The sequence below is a fragment of the Triturus cristatus genome, chromosome 3_2 (genome assembly GCF_964204655.1).
Source record: "Triturus cristatus chromosome 3_2, aTriCri1.1, whole genome shotgun sequence".
Lineage (NCBI taxonomy): Eukaryota > Metazoa > Chordata > Amphibia > Caudata > Salamandridae > Triturus > Triturus cristatus.
In genome coordinates this window covers 993,806,222-993,825,009 of record NC_140584.1, presented here as the reverse complement: position 1 = coordinate 993,825,009, position 18,788 = coordinate 993,806,222, and the positions used below count along the sequence as shown (strand labels likewise).

General features: G+C 45.2%; 1 protein-coding gene and 1 long non-coding RNA gene across 2 annotated transcripts in view; one reads left to right on the top strand and one right to left on the bottom strand.

Annotated features, from left to right (window-relative positions):
- Positions 1–18,788, bottom strand: part of SSC4D (scavenger receptor cysteine rich family member with 4 domains) — a 451,954-nt gene that overhangs the window by 20,150 nt on the left and 413,016 nt on the right. The window contains exons 8-9 of the mRNA XM_085649606.1: positions 17,631–17,705; positions 3,918–4,229 (exon numbers count right to left, since the gene is read on the bottom strand). Coding sequence (XP_085505732.1) covers positions 3,918–4,229; positions 17,631–17,705 — 387 coding nt within the window. The remainder of the gene's footprint in view (positions 1–3,917; positions 4,230–17,630; positions 17,706–18,788) is intronic.
- LOC146858957 (uncharacterized) overlaps positions 1–18,788 on the top strand; it is a 248,087-nt gene that overhangs the window by 193,063 nt on the left and 36,236 nt on the right. The window contains exon 2 of the long non-coding RNA XR_014980048.1: positions 10–63. This is a non-coding gene — a long non-coding RNA (uncharacterized LOC146858957). The remainder of the gene's footprint in view (positions 1–9; positions 64–18,788) is intronic.

Here is an 18,788-nt window from a genome sequence, read left to right as displayed (position 1 = left end):
TACTTGTAGTATAATAAAAAGGGAGCACCAGGAGCTGGAAGGAGATGTCCAGTTGCAGATGAAGTAAGTAAAAAAAAAACATTTTTTCTAAATGTATGTTGTGTGCATGCTTGTGGGTGAGAGCGTGTTGGTGTGCAAGCAAGTGTGTTTGTGAGCACGTGCCTGTATCTGTATGCATGTGTGAGTGAAAGGTAGTGAGAATGAGTGACAGGTAGTGAGTGAGAGTCAATGACAGGTAGTGAGTGAGAATGGTAGCATGTCAGTGAGTATGGGATAGTCAGTGAGTGAGTAAGAGCGAGTACAAGATGGTGAATAAGAGAGAATGATTGCAAGTGAGAATGAATGAAGGAGTGTGAGTGAGGGAATGTGAGTATGGGTAAGAATGTAGTGTCTGCCGCTGGCCCCGACATGCTGTTGGTAATTCATGGCTTAAACCGGCATGCAGGAAAAATACTGCTGCTGGCATACTGGAGGCAATTGTTAGCATGACAGGCAGCTGTGACAAAATATTGGCACTGGCATGCTGGAGTTAATTCTTGGCATAAAGGTCTCCCTTCATAAAATACTGGTACTGGCATGCCAGAGGCAATTCTTGGCATAAGGGGCAACCATGGAAAAATGCTGGCACTAGCATATTTGAGGAATGTTTGGCTGGGTGGCACCTGTGGCACCAGCTCATTGGAGATACGTATTGATATGAAAGGAAAACCATGGCATATGGGTGGGGGGCAACCATGACAAAATACTGACCCTGACATACTACAGGAAGTTCGAGAGGTAATTTTGACATTCAACATATGCATGGCATTAATTACAAAATTCTGAAACTGGCATATTGTAGGCAATTTTTTGCATAATGGTATGCCTGATAAAATACTGGCACTGGCACAATGGAGGTCATTTTTTTTACATATGGGGGCTCCCAAAGCACATTCTGAAAACAACGGGGTCAATTCCTCAGGATAGCCAGGTTTCATTGTCTTGGCACACTATGAATGGACTTGAATATGAATCAGTATCAATTCAGAGCTTAAGTTTTTTTTGCAAATGTATGGGAAAACCGTACTTTTAAATACACTATTTGATCACATTTAATTTAAAATGTTCACAGGGCAGATCCCACCAAGTACTTCTAGAAGAGGTTTATCTCGCTTCAATTCAGGGCAAGTATTACTTTCCTCCACTTCCAAAGATCATGTCAGTGCCCTAATGTAGGTGGTTACTATAATGGACATTTGTCTGTGTTGTGTTATAGAAATTGTGCAATTATGGTACTTTAGCAAGGTCAATTATTATGATAGCTTCAGGGTTACGGTGAAATGACACCACTTTCTAATGATATTCAGAGTCAAAGGTCAAATGTTGTTGTTTCCTGTGATTAAGGTCAAAGTGTGTGTGATGTTAATTCCTCTACCCCTGGCATTTTAATGAATCGATGTCCATGTGCTTGATTCTTTTCCAAGGGATCTTCATCAATAGTCCTAAGCACTGGTTAGTTCTGTCCACATGTAGGATCCTGGAGCACTTTTAATCCACAAACAAGTAGGTAAAATGCCTTTAGAAAAAAATATTACAATTGAAAAATAAAGACACATTCTGAAATCTTATCTAGAGACAGTACTGAACACATATTGGTTACTTTCCATTAAGAATTTTAATGAAAAATGTCACTAATAAGGAAGTTCTCTCCAGATAGACTCTTTCACAAACCTCTTTTAAAGGGAAAATGAAAGCAAATTAAGACAATGTTGGTCAATAGTTTACAGTTTCTAATACTGGAAAACTAGCATTGCCTCTTTAAGGAAGCAAATCCTTTAGCTTCCCTTCATTCCCAACCGGTGGCACTTAGATCAGTTCTTTTACAGATCCCATTGCAAGAATCCTGGAGCAACAAGCTTAGCCTTTTAATGAGGACAGGTATTATGACAACATGCTCATTGATGAGAGTTGTCTCACTGTTAATGTATCACTTATTGTCGAAGAAGTCCAGAAGGTCGATGTTAAAGGACTTCGCAATGTCAAAACTTGGTTCAATGCCAACCCTTCATACTAATTCTGGCCGTTCATTACTTCAGATCTCTTCAACTTGGCTGTAGAAGTTAAAGTCCAGAGAAATAGTAGAGAAATGTCAGATTGTGATTATACACAGGCGTATTCATCTTCCAGGGATGTTACTCCTTCGGGGGGGAAATGTCAGATTCATCTGGGACTTCTCATCAATCTTCGTGACATGAATCACCTTCTTCGACTATGTCACCAACTATATTATCATACTCTACCTCTCCAGTGTGTCTGTTACTATCACTGCCTCAAACAAGGTGTACTCCCAATTGCCTTGCCAAGCTTTGCCTTTTAATGGCTTATTTCAGTGAGAGACCTTTCAAAGCATTCAAATACCATTTTCATCTTACATTTTAGGTGTTTGAGATGGTTTTACACCTTTTCCTGCTAGTAAATATTTTTATTTTTTTATTCAAAATATTTTCACTATTTTTGAAGTGCTTTTCTTGTGGAAAAAAGAATATATTTTCTGATCCATAGTGCATAGTGTGCCTGCTTAGCTCTCGCCAAGCTAAGAAGTGCAATCACTTTTTGAAATTTTCAAGGACGACTATGAAGGGCGGTGAAAAAATCTGATTTCATAGGCAAGAGAAAGACAACGCCTTGATTCTGACTTATCTGAGACCTCATGAGACTGGAACTTCCTCTAAATCTGCTGGTTGTGGAACCTCGAGGACTCCCACAGAAGGAGATCCAATAAAAGAGATCATACATCAAAATATCACAGTGTCTCAGTTTCACGTTGAGGGCATTTGTTGAGGACAGGTATTATAACAACATGCTCATTGATGAGAGTTGTCTCACTGTCAATGTATCACTTATTGTCGAAGAAGTCCAGAAGGTCGATGTTAAAGGACTTCGCAATGTCAAAACTTGGTTCAATGCCAACCCTTCATACTGATTCTGGCCATTCATTACTTCAGATTTCTTCAACTTGGCTGTAGAAGTTAAAGTCCAGAGAAATAGTGGAGATGTCAGATTGTGAGTATACACAGGCGTATTCATCTTCCAGGGATATTACTCCTTCGGTGGGGAAAATGTCAGATTCATCTGGGACTTCTCATCATTCTTCGTGACATGAATCACATTCTTCGACTATGTCACCAACTATTTTATCATACTCTACCTCTCCAGTGTCTCTGTTACTATCACTGCCTCAAACAAGGTGTACTCCCAATCCCTCAAAGAGAGAGCGACAATGGAGGGTTCTTGCACCCCAAGAAGACCTCACACTCAAACACATCATTCTCGGTGAATAAAATAATCAAGATCAAAGCAATTAGGGAGAATCTTACATTCTGGAAGAAGTTTGCGCATTCCTTGTACTTCTATGTCATGGATGACTTATTTTTCTCTTGAACATTAAAATACAATTTTCTACAAAAAGTATAGTTCTTCAATCTCTTAAATCTCTTAAAATTTGATTCTGCTGTAAGTGGTTATTTTTTATCATGCATGTGTTTTGTCTTTATTTAATATACATTCAATACTGTTATGTAATAATTTTAGGCATTTTTAAAACCATGTTTCAAAACTTTATAAACTTAGCCAATGGAATGAGAAATCATTTTATGAAATGATCAAAATGACAAAAAATAAGTTATAAAAGTGCAACAGTTGAAAAATGGGAACCTCTCGTGGCAGTACAAAAGCCTACATTAGTAAAAGACAGCTGATGGCATAATAATGACTGATTATACAGGACACCAATTATGAAATTAAAAGATAAACTTTTTTGCATATCCTGGTGTCATATAAGATGTTTAACCGTGGGATTTGTTTATGCTAGGGATTGAAGGAAGTTCAATAAATCAATACACAGACAAAAAATCACATGGGCCTTCTGTACTCCTCACCTATGCAGATAACTCCTGCATCCTCGTGGTGACCGCAGTTATGCTGCCCCCAGCCTAGGTTGAAGCAGTGTGATAGGTCTGTCTCTGTTCCATCACAATCGACATTGTCCAGAAAAATTGGACCAATGCCGTAGCCAAAGAAACTCAAGCTGGTGGCCATGATTGCAGCTCCGCAACCCACCTGCCGGCACACGACCAGCGCATCACTGTGGTCCCAGTCGTCATCACACACAGTACCCCATGTGCTTTGGTACATAACCTCCACTCGGCCCTGACAGCTGTTGTTTCCATTCACCAACCTGATGCGGCTACCTGTTGAGCAAACCAAAAATAAAAAGCTTCAGCTACATATCGCTCTGGACATAGTTATTAATACAATTTGTGCAAAATTTTAATGCTACCAGTGTAACAAATACATACTTTTTCCACAAACAAAATAAGTGAAAAATCCTCTGAGCTGTTTTACTTATTTTACCAGAAGGAAAATAATCAAAAAGTCGATTGGCAGGCTCCGTTCACCCAAAAGAATCTAGTTTCCCAGTATTTTTCTCCCACAATTTTTTTAAACACCTTTAATTCCTTAGAGGGTTTTCACAAGATTTGCTGAAGTGATGTCCAACTTTTGCTCACCCACTACTCTTCTAGATGGCATCAGAAATTTCACACTGAAGTCCAATCATGCAATTTTCTTGGGTGATTTAAATTTTCGGCTCATTAGTCGATAGTAAGACAGCTAACTACCTAAAGGACGTGGAGGTTTGCACTTTACCCCTTCTTAACCATTACCCAACAAATTGCAAAGGACACATTTGGATGCTATTTTTATCTCTTAAGAGGCCCATTGTGTCTCACATCCATATTTGTCAACGGCCTCAACAGATAATTTTGGGATATAGTTTCTTATAAATCTCCCCAAAGAAAACTACTGTGTTATCCAGTACGCTATCAGCCAGGAAAGACACTGGAAATCTCTTCCCCCCAGAGAGTTTCAAAATGGCATTTCCAATCTCCCTAAGTACACTAATTTGTTCTACCTGTGAGGTAGATATCAACAGGCTGCTGACCTCTTTCAATTCCAGACTTTCCTTAATGTTTGACAAACTTCTTCCATGGAATACAAAGAAACGGTCCTCCAATACCACCTGGCAAAATAATCCATGATTCTCTCCCAAACCTTTTGTGCTGAATTATGAGGCAAACAGAACACCGTTCGTGAAGCACCCATTACCTGGATGCAAGGAAGCTCCATACGCAATCTTTAGCCAACTATAGATTTGGTCACCTTTAGCCACTAGAGTATAATCATTAGACTGATGAAAATATCTTTTTGAGATGTTTTTCAGCAAACCTTCAGACCTGCATTACAAATAGGGTGAATTGTCCCACTCCGGATGCAGACGGGGACAGTGCTCCCTCTAAAATTGATCAATTTGCCTTAATGGTACTGTGATCACTGACACCAATGTAACTGTAGTACTAAGCTGTATTGGCTCTGATTTTCATGCTTGGCAATAGCAAAGTGATAATTCTCATTTAGCTGGCTCAGCACCTGAAAGTTTACTTTTTTGGATCATTTTGTAGGTCAAATGCTCTTTGTTTAACAGGTCCCAACTTCACCTGCAGTGCTTTCGCAGAGCTGGTTTCAACCATGTTATTGCCATTGGTACCTGTGCACGAAAAACTTATAAATAAGCTCTGTGTTAAAAAAAGATTTAGCATTTAAGCTCACTGTGTGTAGAGGGGCACATATTGTCGCCTAATCTTGTGAATTATACAACATTGATTTCTGTTTTTAATAAACTTGTTCAGGCTTCAAGTAGAGATCTGATTTGACTTTGACAGGTTCTTGGTGCATCTGCCAGGAGACACCTAGGCTCAGCTGAAGACGGGGATGTGGGTTAAGCTGGGCTCCTCACTATAACTCATAAAGATGAGTCGAGAGTCTCCTAGGGGGACTAGGGTTGAGAACGCCCCACCACTCGACCTGCCAGTCAGGTCAGTCAGTGTTAGCGAGTTAAAAGTAATTTAAGAATTGTGCAGCCTGATCAAGTTAATGTATCATAGAGTTTTAAAGATGATTAAAGATTGTCGTCGAGGGCCGGTAACAATAGGGCAAATCAGTTTGGATAACTACAGTGGAATCACCTCCCATGAATACAGTCCAGGGTATACAACAGGCAGCTCTAAAACAGTGCAGAAAATAAAAGAGAGGCAGGAATGCCAAGACCCTTGCATATACCTGTGTGAATTAAAGAAGGACTGTGATCCAGGCACACTGGAATCTCTGTGAGTCTCAACAGGCTGTGACTGGAGAATTTCAAAAGCCAGAGGGCCAGGGTCAAAGTTACTTTCCTAACTCTCTCCACTAGAACAGACAGAAAAGAGTTCTTAGCCCCATCCACACTCCTTTTGCCCATTAAACCGTCACCCTACATGCAGGATAACTGCAGCATAAGGCTGTCATACGCTTTCATGTTTTCCTGGTTGTGAGTGAGAAAGCAGCAACAGGGATATAGGCAAAGAAGTTAAAATAAGGGCTATTATGAGCAAAAGGGACTCCCGTCATAGCCATGTACCACCAGTATTGAGGTATATTTCAAAGTGTGTTGTATTCACTGATGGGGATGGGAGAAAGTATTTTCAGGAGGAATGTACTTTCAAACTAAAGCACTTGAATAACCTAAGAAAAAGACTGAAATACTGGAAGTATAAGACAGATGTAGAGCAATGGCCAGAATTCCTAAATTAGTATGAGAAAGTTAACAACTGTAAACATGAGTCTCATCTTCATGGGTTGAAAGAAGCCCTTGAGAGTCTCAAATTCCACTTTACCCAGTTGAGAGACAGGGTTAGGACCACAAGAAATAGAATATCCTCTATATCTTGAGTTTCCCCACACCAGCGGCAGGCACTGGAAGTGCGTCTGGAAAAGGGGCAGTGCTAGCTGATCAGCCAATAGGAGGGTTGCTGGCAAATAATTCACATGCAGACCCAGCAGATGCAATAAATGCTGCAAAACAAGTGGCTGCTCTTAGTGAAGCTCAACAGAACGGTGCATTACACACATGACGAAAGACTGACTCCACCACAACACACACTCCCCCTTTAGACTCGCTGTCGCTCAGCAACTTATTGGACTGATGCTAGACTTCATCCAGTTCGGGAATAGAGGCTGACTTTAAACCTGCACAGTGTAAGGGGGCACTGCACGTCAAGAAATGAGAGACGTTGAAAGAAACCTTTGGAATGGCTGGCATACCTCCTCATCTACTGCCATCGATAGTATCCCCAGGATGCCGTTTCCCCTTGAGAGAGTATCCATGTCCAGGAGTGGGAGAAAGGGTTCCCATTCATGTCCCTTGGTCCCTTGTGGACACTGTCAATATTAAGAAACACTTTCCCAACATCTGTGACAATTCCATGAAGTTCCATGAGGAGCTTCAGACTGTGTTTGAGTGCTATAAAGGTAATTGGGCAGATGTGAATCAACTATTGCGAGTTGTGGTACCTAGTTAGGTAGAGCAATCAACCTAAAAGGGTAGACCTTAAGTCTCATTAGAATTGAGCTGCAGTGAGTTGGTGTTCATCCATTCAGCAATTGACATCATGCTGGATGAATAATGCAACTTTGTTGAACTGGAAGCCAAAGCAGAGTTTTGCTGTGTGTCGAGATGCTAGAATGTTCTGATGGATACATCTGCCAGTGGATTCCTCACCTTGTGAATATCCCCTGCGCCAGCAACATTCGGAAACTTTTGTAGCAGTCCACGCCGATGAGGTCGAAGACGACGTCACAGAGGCACGGCCCCGCTCGCGACTCCGCTGACGTCACCGGCCCCATAAGAAGACCTCCTCGGCGTGATGACGTCAGTTCCCTTTTTTCCGCGCCGACGACGCCAACGGATTTCGGGAATCGTTACTGGTAGCTTTACCTGTTACTTTGTTTTTATTCTGAAGATTCTCTGTCTTTCTTCGAGAATGTCGACAAGGAAGTCTGGTTTTAAGCCTTGCCGTGAATGTGGCAAGCACATGTCCATCACCGACCCGCATGACGATTGCGTTTGGTGTTTGTCCTCGGACCATGACGTTGGAGGTTGTTCGAGTTGCAGGAAGATGAGCTCGAAGGCTCTTAAGGAGAGAGAGGCAAAGCTCTTTATCGCCCGGATGAAGAAAAAGGAGAAAAGAGGTAGAAGAAGATCCAGGTCGAGGTCGAGGTCGGCTTCCAAGTCGACTTCGGGACATGCTTCAAAGAGCAAGAAGCATAAGAAAAAGAGGAGGCATTCGTCGCATCATAAGGCTTCGACGTCGAAGTCGAAGTCGCCTGCTCGGCGTCGAAGGGAGTCAGTGTCTCCTTCTCCTGTCCCAGCTTCGCCTCCGGTTCCATCTTCTCCGGTGTCTTCGCCGGCTCCAGCTGAATCCCCGGTGCCGGCGTCCTCTCCGGCGCCGGTGCCATCTCCAGATCCTGCAAGTCCTCGGGCTCCGTCTCCGACTCAGGATGAGGATCGTCAGGCTCCGGGTGAGTCTGTGACGCCGCAAGTTCCACCGTCGGCGCCGGCAGGCCCGAGTCCGGTGTTACCTGACCAGTATCCGGCTTTCCCTAATCCAGGTCAGGACCCCTCGCATTATCTCAATGCAATGTACGGGGTGTTCTCTCGGGCCATGTATACCTCTGGTGCACCTATGGGTCCGATGGGTCCGATGGCTTTCAATCTGGGTGTGCCGCAGGTTTACCCTCAAGCACCATTTATGCCGTTCTTCCCAGCGACGTCGTCTTGGCAGATGCCGGCGCCGAGAACATCGATGCCGCTTCCCTCTTCGCCGGCGCCGACTCGACTTCGTTCGACGCCGGCTGCTCCAGCTGATCCGCATTCGACGCCACTGCCGGCGCCGGCGGATTCGATCACGGCGCCGCCGACGCCGCAGGTGCGGATCCGTTCAAGAAGAGAGGCGCAGAGAGTGCTGGAGGAGAGACGCTTTCTGATGGATGAGGCTGAAGAAGGGGAATTGGTTGAATCTGATGAGGTGTTCGACGAATTAAAGGAGGCAAGTGGTCTGGATTTGTCTCCGGAGTGGGAGATCACTCCGCCATCGGATGAACCCTCTAAAGACGCGGCACCCTATCATGCTGTAATTAGAAAGGCTGCAGAGTTGTTGGACCTTCAACTGCCATCTACTGAATTTAAGTCCAATATTTTGACTGAGGTGTTGCATTCTCCAACTGCGATCTCAGAGCCTCTGTTGCCCTTTAATGAGGCAATTTTGGAACCTGTGCTGGATGTATGGCGCAAGCCTTTCTCAGCTCCTGCAGTCTCCAAGGTGGTTGCAAGAAGGTATAGGGTGGCTCCAGGGGATCCTGAATTTTTGTCTTCACACCCTTCACCTGAAAGCCTAGTAGTTCAGGCGGCTTGTTCTGGACGGTCGAAAGGTGCTTTTCCTCAAGTCCCAGGGGACAGGGAGGCAAAGAAGGTGGACCAATCGGCCAAGAAGGTCTTTTCATCAGCCAGTATGGCATTGAAATCTTCAAATGCGACTTGTTTGTTGGGGCGCTATATCCATGCGCTTATGGACTCTGCTAAAAAGTTGGCGCCAAAACTGTCAGAGGAAGATAGAGGAGGCTTCAATGAAGTGTTATCGGATGCCCAGGCGGCTGCTCGCCAGGTTATACAGAGTGGCCTGGATACAGCAGACTCAGTTGCCAGGGTCATGGGGTCTTCAGTTGCCACCAGAAGGGGTGCATGGCTTAAGTCCTCCGAATTCTCTTCGGATGTCCAGACAACTTTGTTGGACTTACCTTTTGATGGGTCTGGTCTGTTAGGGAAGAAGGCTGATGCTGCTCTCGAGCGCTTCAAAGAGAGTAAGGCTACGGCTAGGTCGTTGGGCCTTCAATCCCAGCCGAGGGGTACTTTTAAGATGTACAGAGGCTTTGGAAGGGCGAGTTTTCGTTCCTACAGACCAACTCAGCAGCAGCAGCAGCAGCAGCAAGGCTCTCTGTCCAAGGGATATAGAGGAAGACTTAGAGGTCGCTCACGTGGCCGTCAACTCTCCTCCTCCTCTTCCTCCTCCTCAGCCCCTCCCACCACCGCAAAACAGCCCTAGATTCGACATTCCGGATCATGCTGGTCCTGTGGGGGGCCGGCTTACCCATTTTCTACAAGATTGGGAATCTGTAACTACAGATCTCTGGGTTCTAGATCTTGTAGAAAATGGGTACGCCCTTCCCTTTCGGGAATTCCCTCCAAATTACCCTCCTTGTCAAGGGGTTTGCTCGGAGGACCACCGTCTTCTCCTGCAGGAGGAAGTCCTGAAGTTGTTTCATAAAGGTGCGATAGAGGTGGTCCCAGAGCAGGAGAGGGGTCAGGGATGCTACTCCCGGTATTTTCTGATTCCGAAAAAGGACGGCAGGTTGCGTCCGATATTGGACCTCAGAATCCTGAACCTTTACCTGAAACAGGAAAAGTTCAAGATGCTCACCCTTGCGCAGGTTCTTCAGGTGCTGAATCAGGAGGACTGGATGGTGTCGCTCGACTTGCAGGATGCGTATTTTCACATCCCCATTCTGAAGTCGCACAGGAAGTATCTCCGTTTCACGGTAGGGTCGCAGCATTATCAGTTTGCGGTCCTCCCGTTTGGTCTTACTTCGGCACCTCGAGTCTTCACAAAGGTGATGGCGGTGGTGGCAGCCCATCTCAGAAGGTCAGGGATTTCAGTTTTCCCTTATTTAGACGACTGGCTGATCAAGGCGGAGTCGTCGGAGAAGGTGCTGTGCCATCTGCAGGATACAACTCAGCTGTTGTACAGATTGGGTTTTTCGATCAATGTGCCCAAATCTCACCTGGTGCCCTCTCAGCGCAACCTGTTCATAGGTGCGGTACTGGACACTACTGTGTGTCGAGGATTTCCTCCTCCGCAAAGGATTCTCGACATTCAGGAAATGATTCCTTTATTTTACAATGGAGCGGTCGTTCCAGTTCTGAAGGTCCTTCGCCTGCTCGGTCTGTTCGCCTCCTGCATCCTGTTGGTCAACCATGCACGCTGGCACATGAGGGCGCTCCAGTGGTGCCTCCGCAAGCAGTGGTATCAGCACAGGGGAGATCTCAGGGAGTCTGTGAGGATCTCCAGTGAAGCTGCAGCGGATCTATCTTGGTGGAGTGTGGAGGGCAATCTGTCCCAAGGAAAGCCCTTTCATCTACCTCCATCGGTGACCACGGTGATAACGGATGCATCCACTCTAGGGTGGGGTGCTCATCTGGGGGATCTGGAGATCAAGGGTCTTTGGTCTCCGGAGGAAAGGTTGCTGCACATCAACCTTCTGGAGTTACGGGCGATACGTTTAGCACTCAAGGCCTTCCTCCCTTCCCTTCGCGGTCAGTCGATTCAAGTCCTGACAGACAACACGACCGCGATGTGGTATATAAACAAACGGGAGGTGTGGGGTCTCTTTGTCTCTGCAGAGAGGCCCTGCGTCTATGGTCCTGGGCTCAGGACCATCGGATTTGTCTAATGGCAAGTCATCTGGCCGGAGTTCTGAACGTGCGTGCGGACAGTCTCAGTCGGCAGTTCTCCGCCGATCACGAGTGGAGGCTTCATCCAGAGGTAGTTCGTTACGTCTTCCGGATGTGGGGAACTCCTCGGGTGGACCTGTTCGCCACTCACGAGAATGCTCACTGCCCGTCATTCTGCAGTCTCCAGTATCCGATGCAGGGAGCGTTAGGGGACGCGTTTCAGTTGAGTTGGGGCTCTCGACTCCTTTGCGCGTTTCCTCCCATACCATTGATTCCTCGGGTTCTGAGGAAGATTCGCCAAGACCGGGCCCAAGTTATATTGATCGCCCCGGATTGGCCAAGAAGGGTGTGGTACACAGATCTTCTCCACCTCTCCTCGTGCCCTCCGCTCCGTCTCCCTCTGAGGGCAGATCTCCTCTCGCAGTCGGAGGGGCAGGTTCTACACCCCCACCTCCAGAGCTTACACCTTCATGCCTGGAGATTGAACGGGGCAACCTGAATTCTTTCTCTCTCCCGCCGGATGTGGTGGACGTTATTTTATCGGCCAGGCGACACTCCAGCAAATCTATATACTCATATAGATGGTCTAAATTCGTTCTCTGGTGCGGAGAGAGGTCGATTGATCCCTTGAAAGCTCGTTTGTCTAATATTTTACAGTTTGCCCTTTCTCTTGCTCAGCAAGGCTTTGCTGTGGCTACTGTAAAAGGATATTTATCTGCTTTGTCGGCTTTCCTATGCCTGCCGGATCAGCCGTCCTTATTTAAATCACCTATTGTGCTTAGGTTTCTCAAGGGCCTCACGAATAAATTTCCTCCTACTCCCTTTATTGTACCTCAGTGGGACTTAAACCTTGTACTGACTTATCTTATTGGTTCTCCCTTCGAGCCCTTGCATAAGTGTCCCTTGTCTTTTAAGACAGTATTCCTCATTGCAATCACCTCGGCAAGGAGGGTAAGTGAGCTTCAAGCTCTTAGTTCAAAACCCCCATTCTTGACTGTGCATGCTGAACGAATGGTGCTCCGGACCAGGGCTGCATTTTTGCCTAAGGTGGTAACTCCCTTCCATCTGGGGCAGTCCATTACCCTTCCTTCCTTCTATCCTCCCCCACACCCTTCAAAGGAGGAGGAGAGGCTTCACCGCTTGGACCCTAAGAGGGCGGTGAGCTTTTACCTGGACAGGACAAAAGACTACAGGATTGATGACCAGCTCTTTGTGGGCTTTGCTGGCTGCAGAAAGGGTCGTGCGGTGCACAAGCGCACCCTTTCCAGATGGATTGTACTGTGCATCAAGATCTGCTACTCCCTAGCTGGTAAGGAGCCTCCGGAGGGTTTGAGGGCTCATTCTACCAGGGCAAAGTCTTCTACATCTGCCTTATCTAGGGGTGTTCCTGTGGAGGACATTTGTAGGGCGGCAACTTGGGCCTCCCTCCACACCTTCGCAAAGCATTATTGCTTGGACACCGAGGTGAGGAGGGACGGACACTTTGCTCGTTCCGTTCTTCAGGATTTTCTGGTATAGAAGGGTGGACACCCTCCTCCGGGAGTGGGGACTGCTGTGGAATCTATTCACAAGGTGAGGAATCCACTGGCAGATGAATCCATCAGAAGAACAAGTTACTTACCTTCGGTAACGCTTTTTCTGGTGGATACAGTATCTGCCTGTGGATTCCTCACTGACCCACCCGCCTCCCCGTTGTCCATCCTTCTATACCGGTATTTCTATGCCTGTGATTTTATTGATGGTGTTTCAAATGTGTTTATTACTGTCAAAGGCATTTTGTTATTTCTTGTGCTTTGTTGCTTATTTTCCACACTGTGTGTGTTGATATGCATATTGTGTACTGTGTATACTGTGTATATATATTGCTGTCAGTCCGTCCGTGTGCCTCGAAGGCACGGAAAAAAGGGGCGGAACTGACGTCATCACGCCGAGGAGGTCTTCTTATGGGGCCGGTGACGTCAGCGGAGTCGCGAGCGGGGCCGTGCCTCTGTGACGTCGTCTTCGACCTCATCGGCGTGGACTGCTACAAAAGTTTCCGAATGTTGCTGGCGCAGGGGATATTCACAAGGTGAGGAATCCACAGGCAGATACTGTATCCACCAGAAAAAGCGTTACCGAAGGTAAGTAACTTGTTCTTTACATATGTACAAGAGAAGCTGTGGTGCAGCATTTTGAATGATCTGTAAACCGCGTACTAGGATAAATGATTGTTTACACTGATATAGCAAGAGGGGTGGGTATATATTCTTATAGTATAGACAGACAGTATTCTCTGTAAAGGCATGTTTTCATTTCCTTTCTGAACTAAAGGAGAATCAGAGCTGTTCTGAAGCTGATGAGAATGTTGGTGCATATTATCAAGGACGGCGCTAAAAATTATGGCCGCTTTAGCGGCAGAAAACTGCCGCTAAAGCGGCGATAATGGGCTTGACAATATGCCGCAGAGAATTCCAATAGAAGCCCATGTTGACACCAGAACATGGGCTTCTAAGGGAATTCTCAAGGGCATATTATCAAGCCCATTATCGCCGCTTTAGCTGCAGTTTTCTGCCGCTAAAGCGGCGATAATTTTAACGACATTTCTTGATAATATGCCCCCTAGTTCCTTGAATAGATGGAAAAGGAATGCCCTGTATTTTTTTCTTTTCTCACTTCTTTGTTTCCAGTTTAGCAATTTCATGATCCTCTGATGTGGCACCCTCCACAACAGGTGGTTATTTTCTCAACCAGGGAGGCACGGATGCCATTTCTAGTGGCCAAGTACCTAACTCAGCTGGTCTTGAAGATGACGCGGGCTTGGAGCGGGAGCCAGTAGAGTTCTTTGTATGTTGTTGTTGAACTTAAGGAGGAATTTGATGAGACAGGCTGCAGCATATTCTACGTTTCTTGGGGGAATCTATGAGGTGTTAAGGAGGCTGAGTGTTGCCTCTATCCAATGCAAGAAGACTAGTGCTTGGTTTGGTATCCTGAACTCAGATTCCGAGAGGAAAGGTTTTGCAATTTCGAAGGAGAGCTGGTACGGAGGCTGTCTTTTCTGGTGTTCTTGAAAAAGTATCAAGGTTGAGTCCTAATGATTTTGTGTTGCCAACTGTAGAGTAAAACCATTCAGGTTTGGACAGCAAAGTATGAATATATAATTGTTTGATCCTGTGAGAGAGCAGGAGAAGTTCTGCCTACCTTGGGTTCCATTTAAAGTAGGCATTTGGCATCCAATTATGGTTTTGAATGGTTTGATGACATGAAGCTTTTCACGTAGCGTTGTGCGTCGGCGTATTGGTGGATCCTGGAGTTGTTGGTGATTAATGTTTCTAGGGGTTACAGGGAGAGGTGATGGGGTGCTGATGAAGCCCAAGGATACTGTGCAGAAGCAAAGGAATTTCTGGAATCATCTGGACAAAAATATTGCAGATGTCTAGGTAGGAGGTAGATCTTTGCAGGACCTTGTGGGCAAAGCCCATGCATGTTACCTTGGTGTGAATTAAGGCTTGATGGGTCTCTTGTATCAAAAGCTGTGGAAAGGTTGAGAAGGATCAAGAGGCAGGATTCATATTAGCCAATGATTTGGAAGGCATTACAGACAACCTCAAGGGGGGCTGTCTACAGGTGCATTATGATCTGAAGCTGCATTGGTAATCTTGAAGAATGTTCTTGCTCATTTCATCATTTAGCTGAATAGGGACTACTTCCTTGATTGAAAACTAGGTTGGTGATATTCGAGTAGTTGGCAAAGTCATAGGGGTCCAGTGTGGCCTTGTTAAGCATAGGAAGGCTTTATCCTGTTTTGAAAGTGTCTGGAAGGCTCCTTGAGTGAGGGAGGCATTGATGATTTTGAGGAGGGCTGTAATGGCATTTCCACAAGTATGTTTTTGATGGATCACAGTAGAATGTCTTTAGCATAGGCTATCATCCTGAGAGAACGGGAGTTGTCAGTGAGTTCAGTGTGCATGAGAAGATTGGTGTGGTGCAGTGGGGGGTTGGCAGATGTTGAGGTGGGTTCAGATTTAGGTCATCTTCCCTGGCGAAGAGGGATTGTTGGTGTTGCATTTGTCAATTGATTGTGGTTGGGTGTGACAGGTACATATTTTCTTGCCTGAGGATAGAGTGAATTTTCTCTGAGAGGCGCTGGAACTACTAAAATTCAGAGGGTGTGAGTTCTCGCATTTTTTGTGGTGTTTATACTTTAGGCTGGTGAGAGAGGGGAACACTGACTTCTCTTGTAGAGAGCCCATGCGGAAGTTCTAGAACAACAGTTTTGTTTGGTTTTTTTCTTTTCATTTGAACTTGGTGTGTTGTTGTGGGATGAAGTGGATGGACCGAAGTGGTTTTGGTGGATGGAGAAGAGGAGGTTGAGATGATCATTGAGAAGTTTGAATGGGTTGTTGTCATTTTCTTATTGCTTGAGTCACCGGGGAGATAGAAGTCTCTAAGGTAGTGATTCACAACCATTTTAGAAGCAGGGCCCACTTTTCAGAACAACAAACATTTTTGACCGACCTACTATTAAAAGACATGAGCCAGGGCGTTTTTTTAGAATAGCACTCGTTACAACGCATGCCATTACAACGCAAGTCGTTACAATGATGCGTTGTTACATCGCATGCCATTACAATGCAAATTGTTACAACATGGGGGGGGGGCTCTGGAGTTTGGAATAGTATAATTTACTATTCCAACTCCAGTGTGTGCAATAGTAGAGAAGGTGTTGGATTAAAAATCCAACACCTTCTGCCCCCTAAAGCAAGTCGTTTTAACGACTTGCATTGTAATGGCATGCAATGTAATGCATGCGTTGTAAACAATGTTTCCCGATTTTTTTTATGTAACTAAAGCATATGCTAGCATATTGTCATTTACAGATAGCGCATTTTCCATTGAAATGGCCACTAAATTTGCACAGACATAGTTTTCCTGCTAAAACTATATAGCACGCACATGATAATTTGTGAAACTTGGGTTTCTGTCAATATTTATCATTTGTGCATCACCAAGTAAGTGTCTTGATTTGTTTTGATCCTGTAAGAATCTCCGTTTCCAGCACACTTCAGAATTACAAAAAAGGGCTTCATTTTGGCTTTCCTAACTGTTGAATGCATGCAGTTCATTTACAGGTATTTACATGTTGTTGTGTATTGCAAAAAACAACATTCTACATCATCACATGGTTCTCTTCAAAAATTAATTTCACAGTGCAGTCAGAGAAAGAAAAGTAAACACCAATCCCTCTGTTAAAAGAATAAAGCAGCTTGACATTGGATGTCTGTCTTTAAATCACTGGCACATGTGACAAGTTAAACACAGAGTTTAAAGGCACCTTTATTTATTGCTTTGACTTTCACGACCCACCAAAAATGAGCTTCAGACCCACAGGTTGGGAAACACTGCTCTGAAGAATTTGAGATTGGTGTGCTGAATTGAGACAGACATCATAAGGTCTGAGTATTCTTCTGCAACTAATTGATGGTCTTAGGAGGTCTGTCTGGGGTGCTGATTGAATGGACTTGAATGTTACTGTTTAATTATGTGTGCAGGGACATGTGGACTTGTGGATGATGGCAAGTATGGATCCTATCTCATGGATGCTGTATCATGACGGGATTATGGCATCTAAGAGATTATGTCGGAGGCTGTGTTGTTTTTGTGGGGCATGCGAGCTGGTGAGATGGTTTTAGATGAGGTTTTGGGTGTTGCCCAGGGGATTGTGGTCTGTGTGTTCTGGGTCTTACCATATTTACTTGGTGTGAGCTGTCGGGTGCATGTTGCATGGCTGACTGTGCGGTCTAGGTTTAATAGTGAGGATGATGTATGGCTGGATAGGTGCATAGGGTGGGCCCAATGCCTTTCCTGTTTACAGTCCGAACAGTCCTAAACAGACACTGCCCTTGTCTGTTTCCACTATTAGCTGAAGATACCATGGTGGTGAGACGGCCTGTGAGGGCCGAATATAGGCATTAGGACCTTATTAGTATTTGGCTGAGAGAATGCACTGAATGCAGGTCACATCAGGTCAGCAGCTTTGTGTGACGAGGCAGCATTATGTGCTGTTTTAAAATTCACAAACATCCACTCAAGATACACTGGTAAAATATGACATCAAACACTTAGATATGTAAATACACCGATCAAAATAATGTTTTGTGGCTCGGCTATGGTGCATTGTGAACCTGGATTAACCTGCTCCGTTATTTATCAATTGAAGGGAAATGTAGCTTACTTATCTTTCCAAGTAGAAGTGAGGCTGTTGTGATGCTGTCAGACTCCAGTGAAGGCTGTTCTCTGGCACCTGTAACTGCAGAGACAAGAACCATTAGACAGATGCTACGCGTCTGCTCTATCACCCTGTCCTCCTCTCCCACACACAAGTGTTGTGTAGTTCCTACAAATCCGTAGGATCTGCGCATTTGCTTGGACAACATAAACTAGGGGCTTGGTGCCAAGACTGATTCCGGACACCCCCGCAGGATATGCTGGCCTATAGACCAGCTAGCTCACAGTGCCACCGTAAGCCCCCCTAACCTACCAGGGAGCTAATGATTTCTGGCAACCACTGAACATGAAAACCCTGACCCATCCTGGATCGTGAAAACAGTACAGATCCATTCGCTCAGTCACTTATGCTCTCTTTTTCTCATAGAAATATACAAAGAATACTCAGTGAGACATTTTCAATACGTTTTATGAAACCAATTTTATTCTTGTATAAAATACGTGTGCTGCAATGATTAATAGACAGAAGCAGATAAACGTGATTACAAGCACCAAAAATGTCAAAACTTTCGCGAAAATGTCAAAACTTTCGCGATTTGCGGCGGAACGGGAATATGGAGGGCAGGATTCATTCATTCTGGCACGATGCTCCTGTCACAAAAATTAAACCTCAACAGGAAGCACTTACAGATATAAATAAGCAGGTGCCCGAGTTGAAGCTCAAATTCAGTAACTCATTAATCAGCACAAAACATTCGTGAGCACGGTCGAGGCTAGGCAGGTGTGCTTTTCTCCCCATATCTACCGTCAACAATTTGCTGTAATCCTTGATGGAGCTCTGTGCATCCATGAGTTTCTCAAGCGCAATCCCCGTGTAGTTCCTGACACCAGGAGGGTCTGTCTCCTCATCTGCTGCTCTGATCGGTCTCTGGCCCTTTATAAACAAGAGGCATGTGAACTGCATGGAAGCCCCGCCCGTTTGGCCCCGGCCCACACACCAGCGGTGTGCAATGTTTTCCCGCCCTTTCCCCCACTATAATGGGCAGCTCACTCGAGGGACCCAGGCGGCTGTCGACGTGGTGGCAACGTTACAGACACACATGGTCGCTGTAGACAACTCTTCTGGCCCTTTACGCAGCTGTAGTGTAGGAAAAGCACTATACAT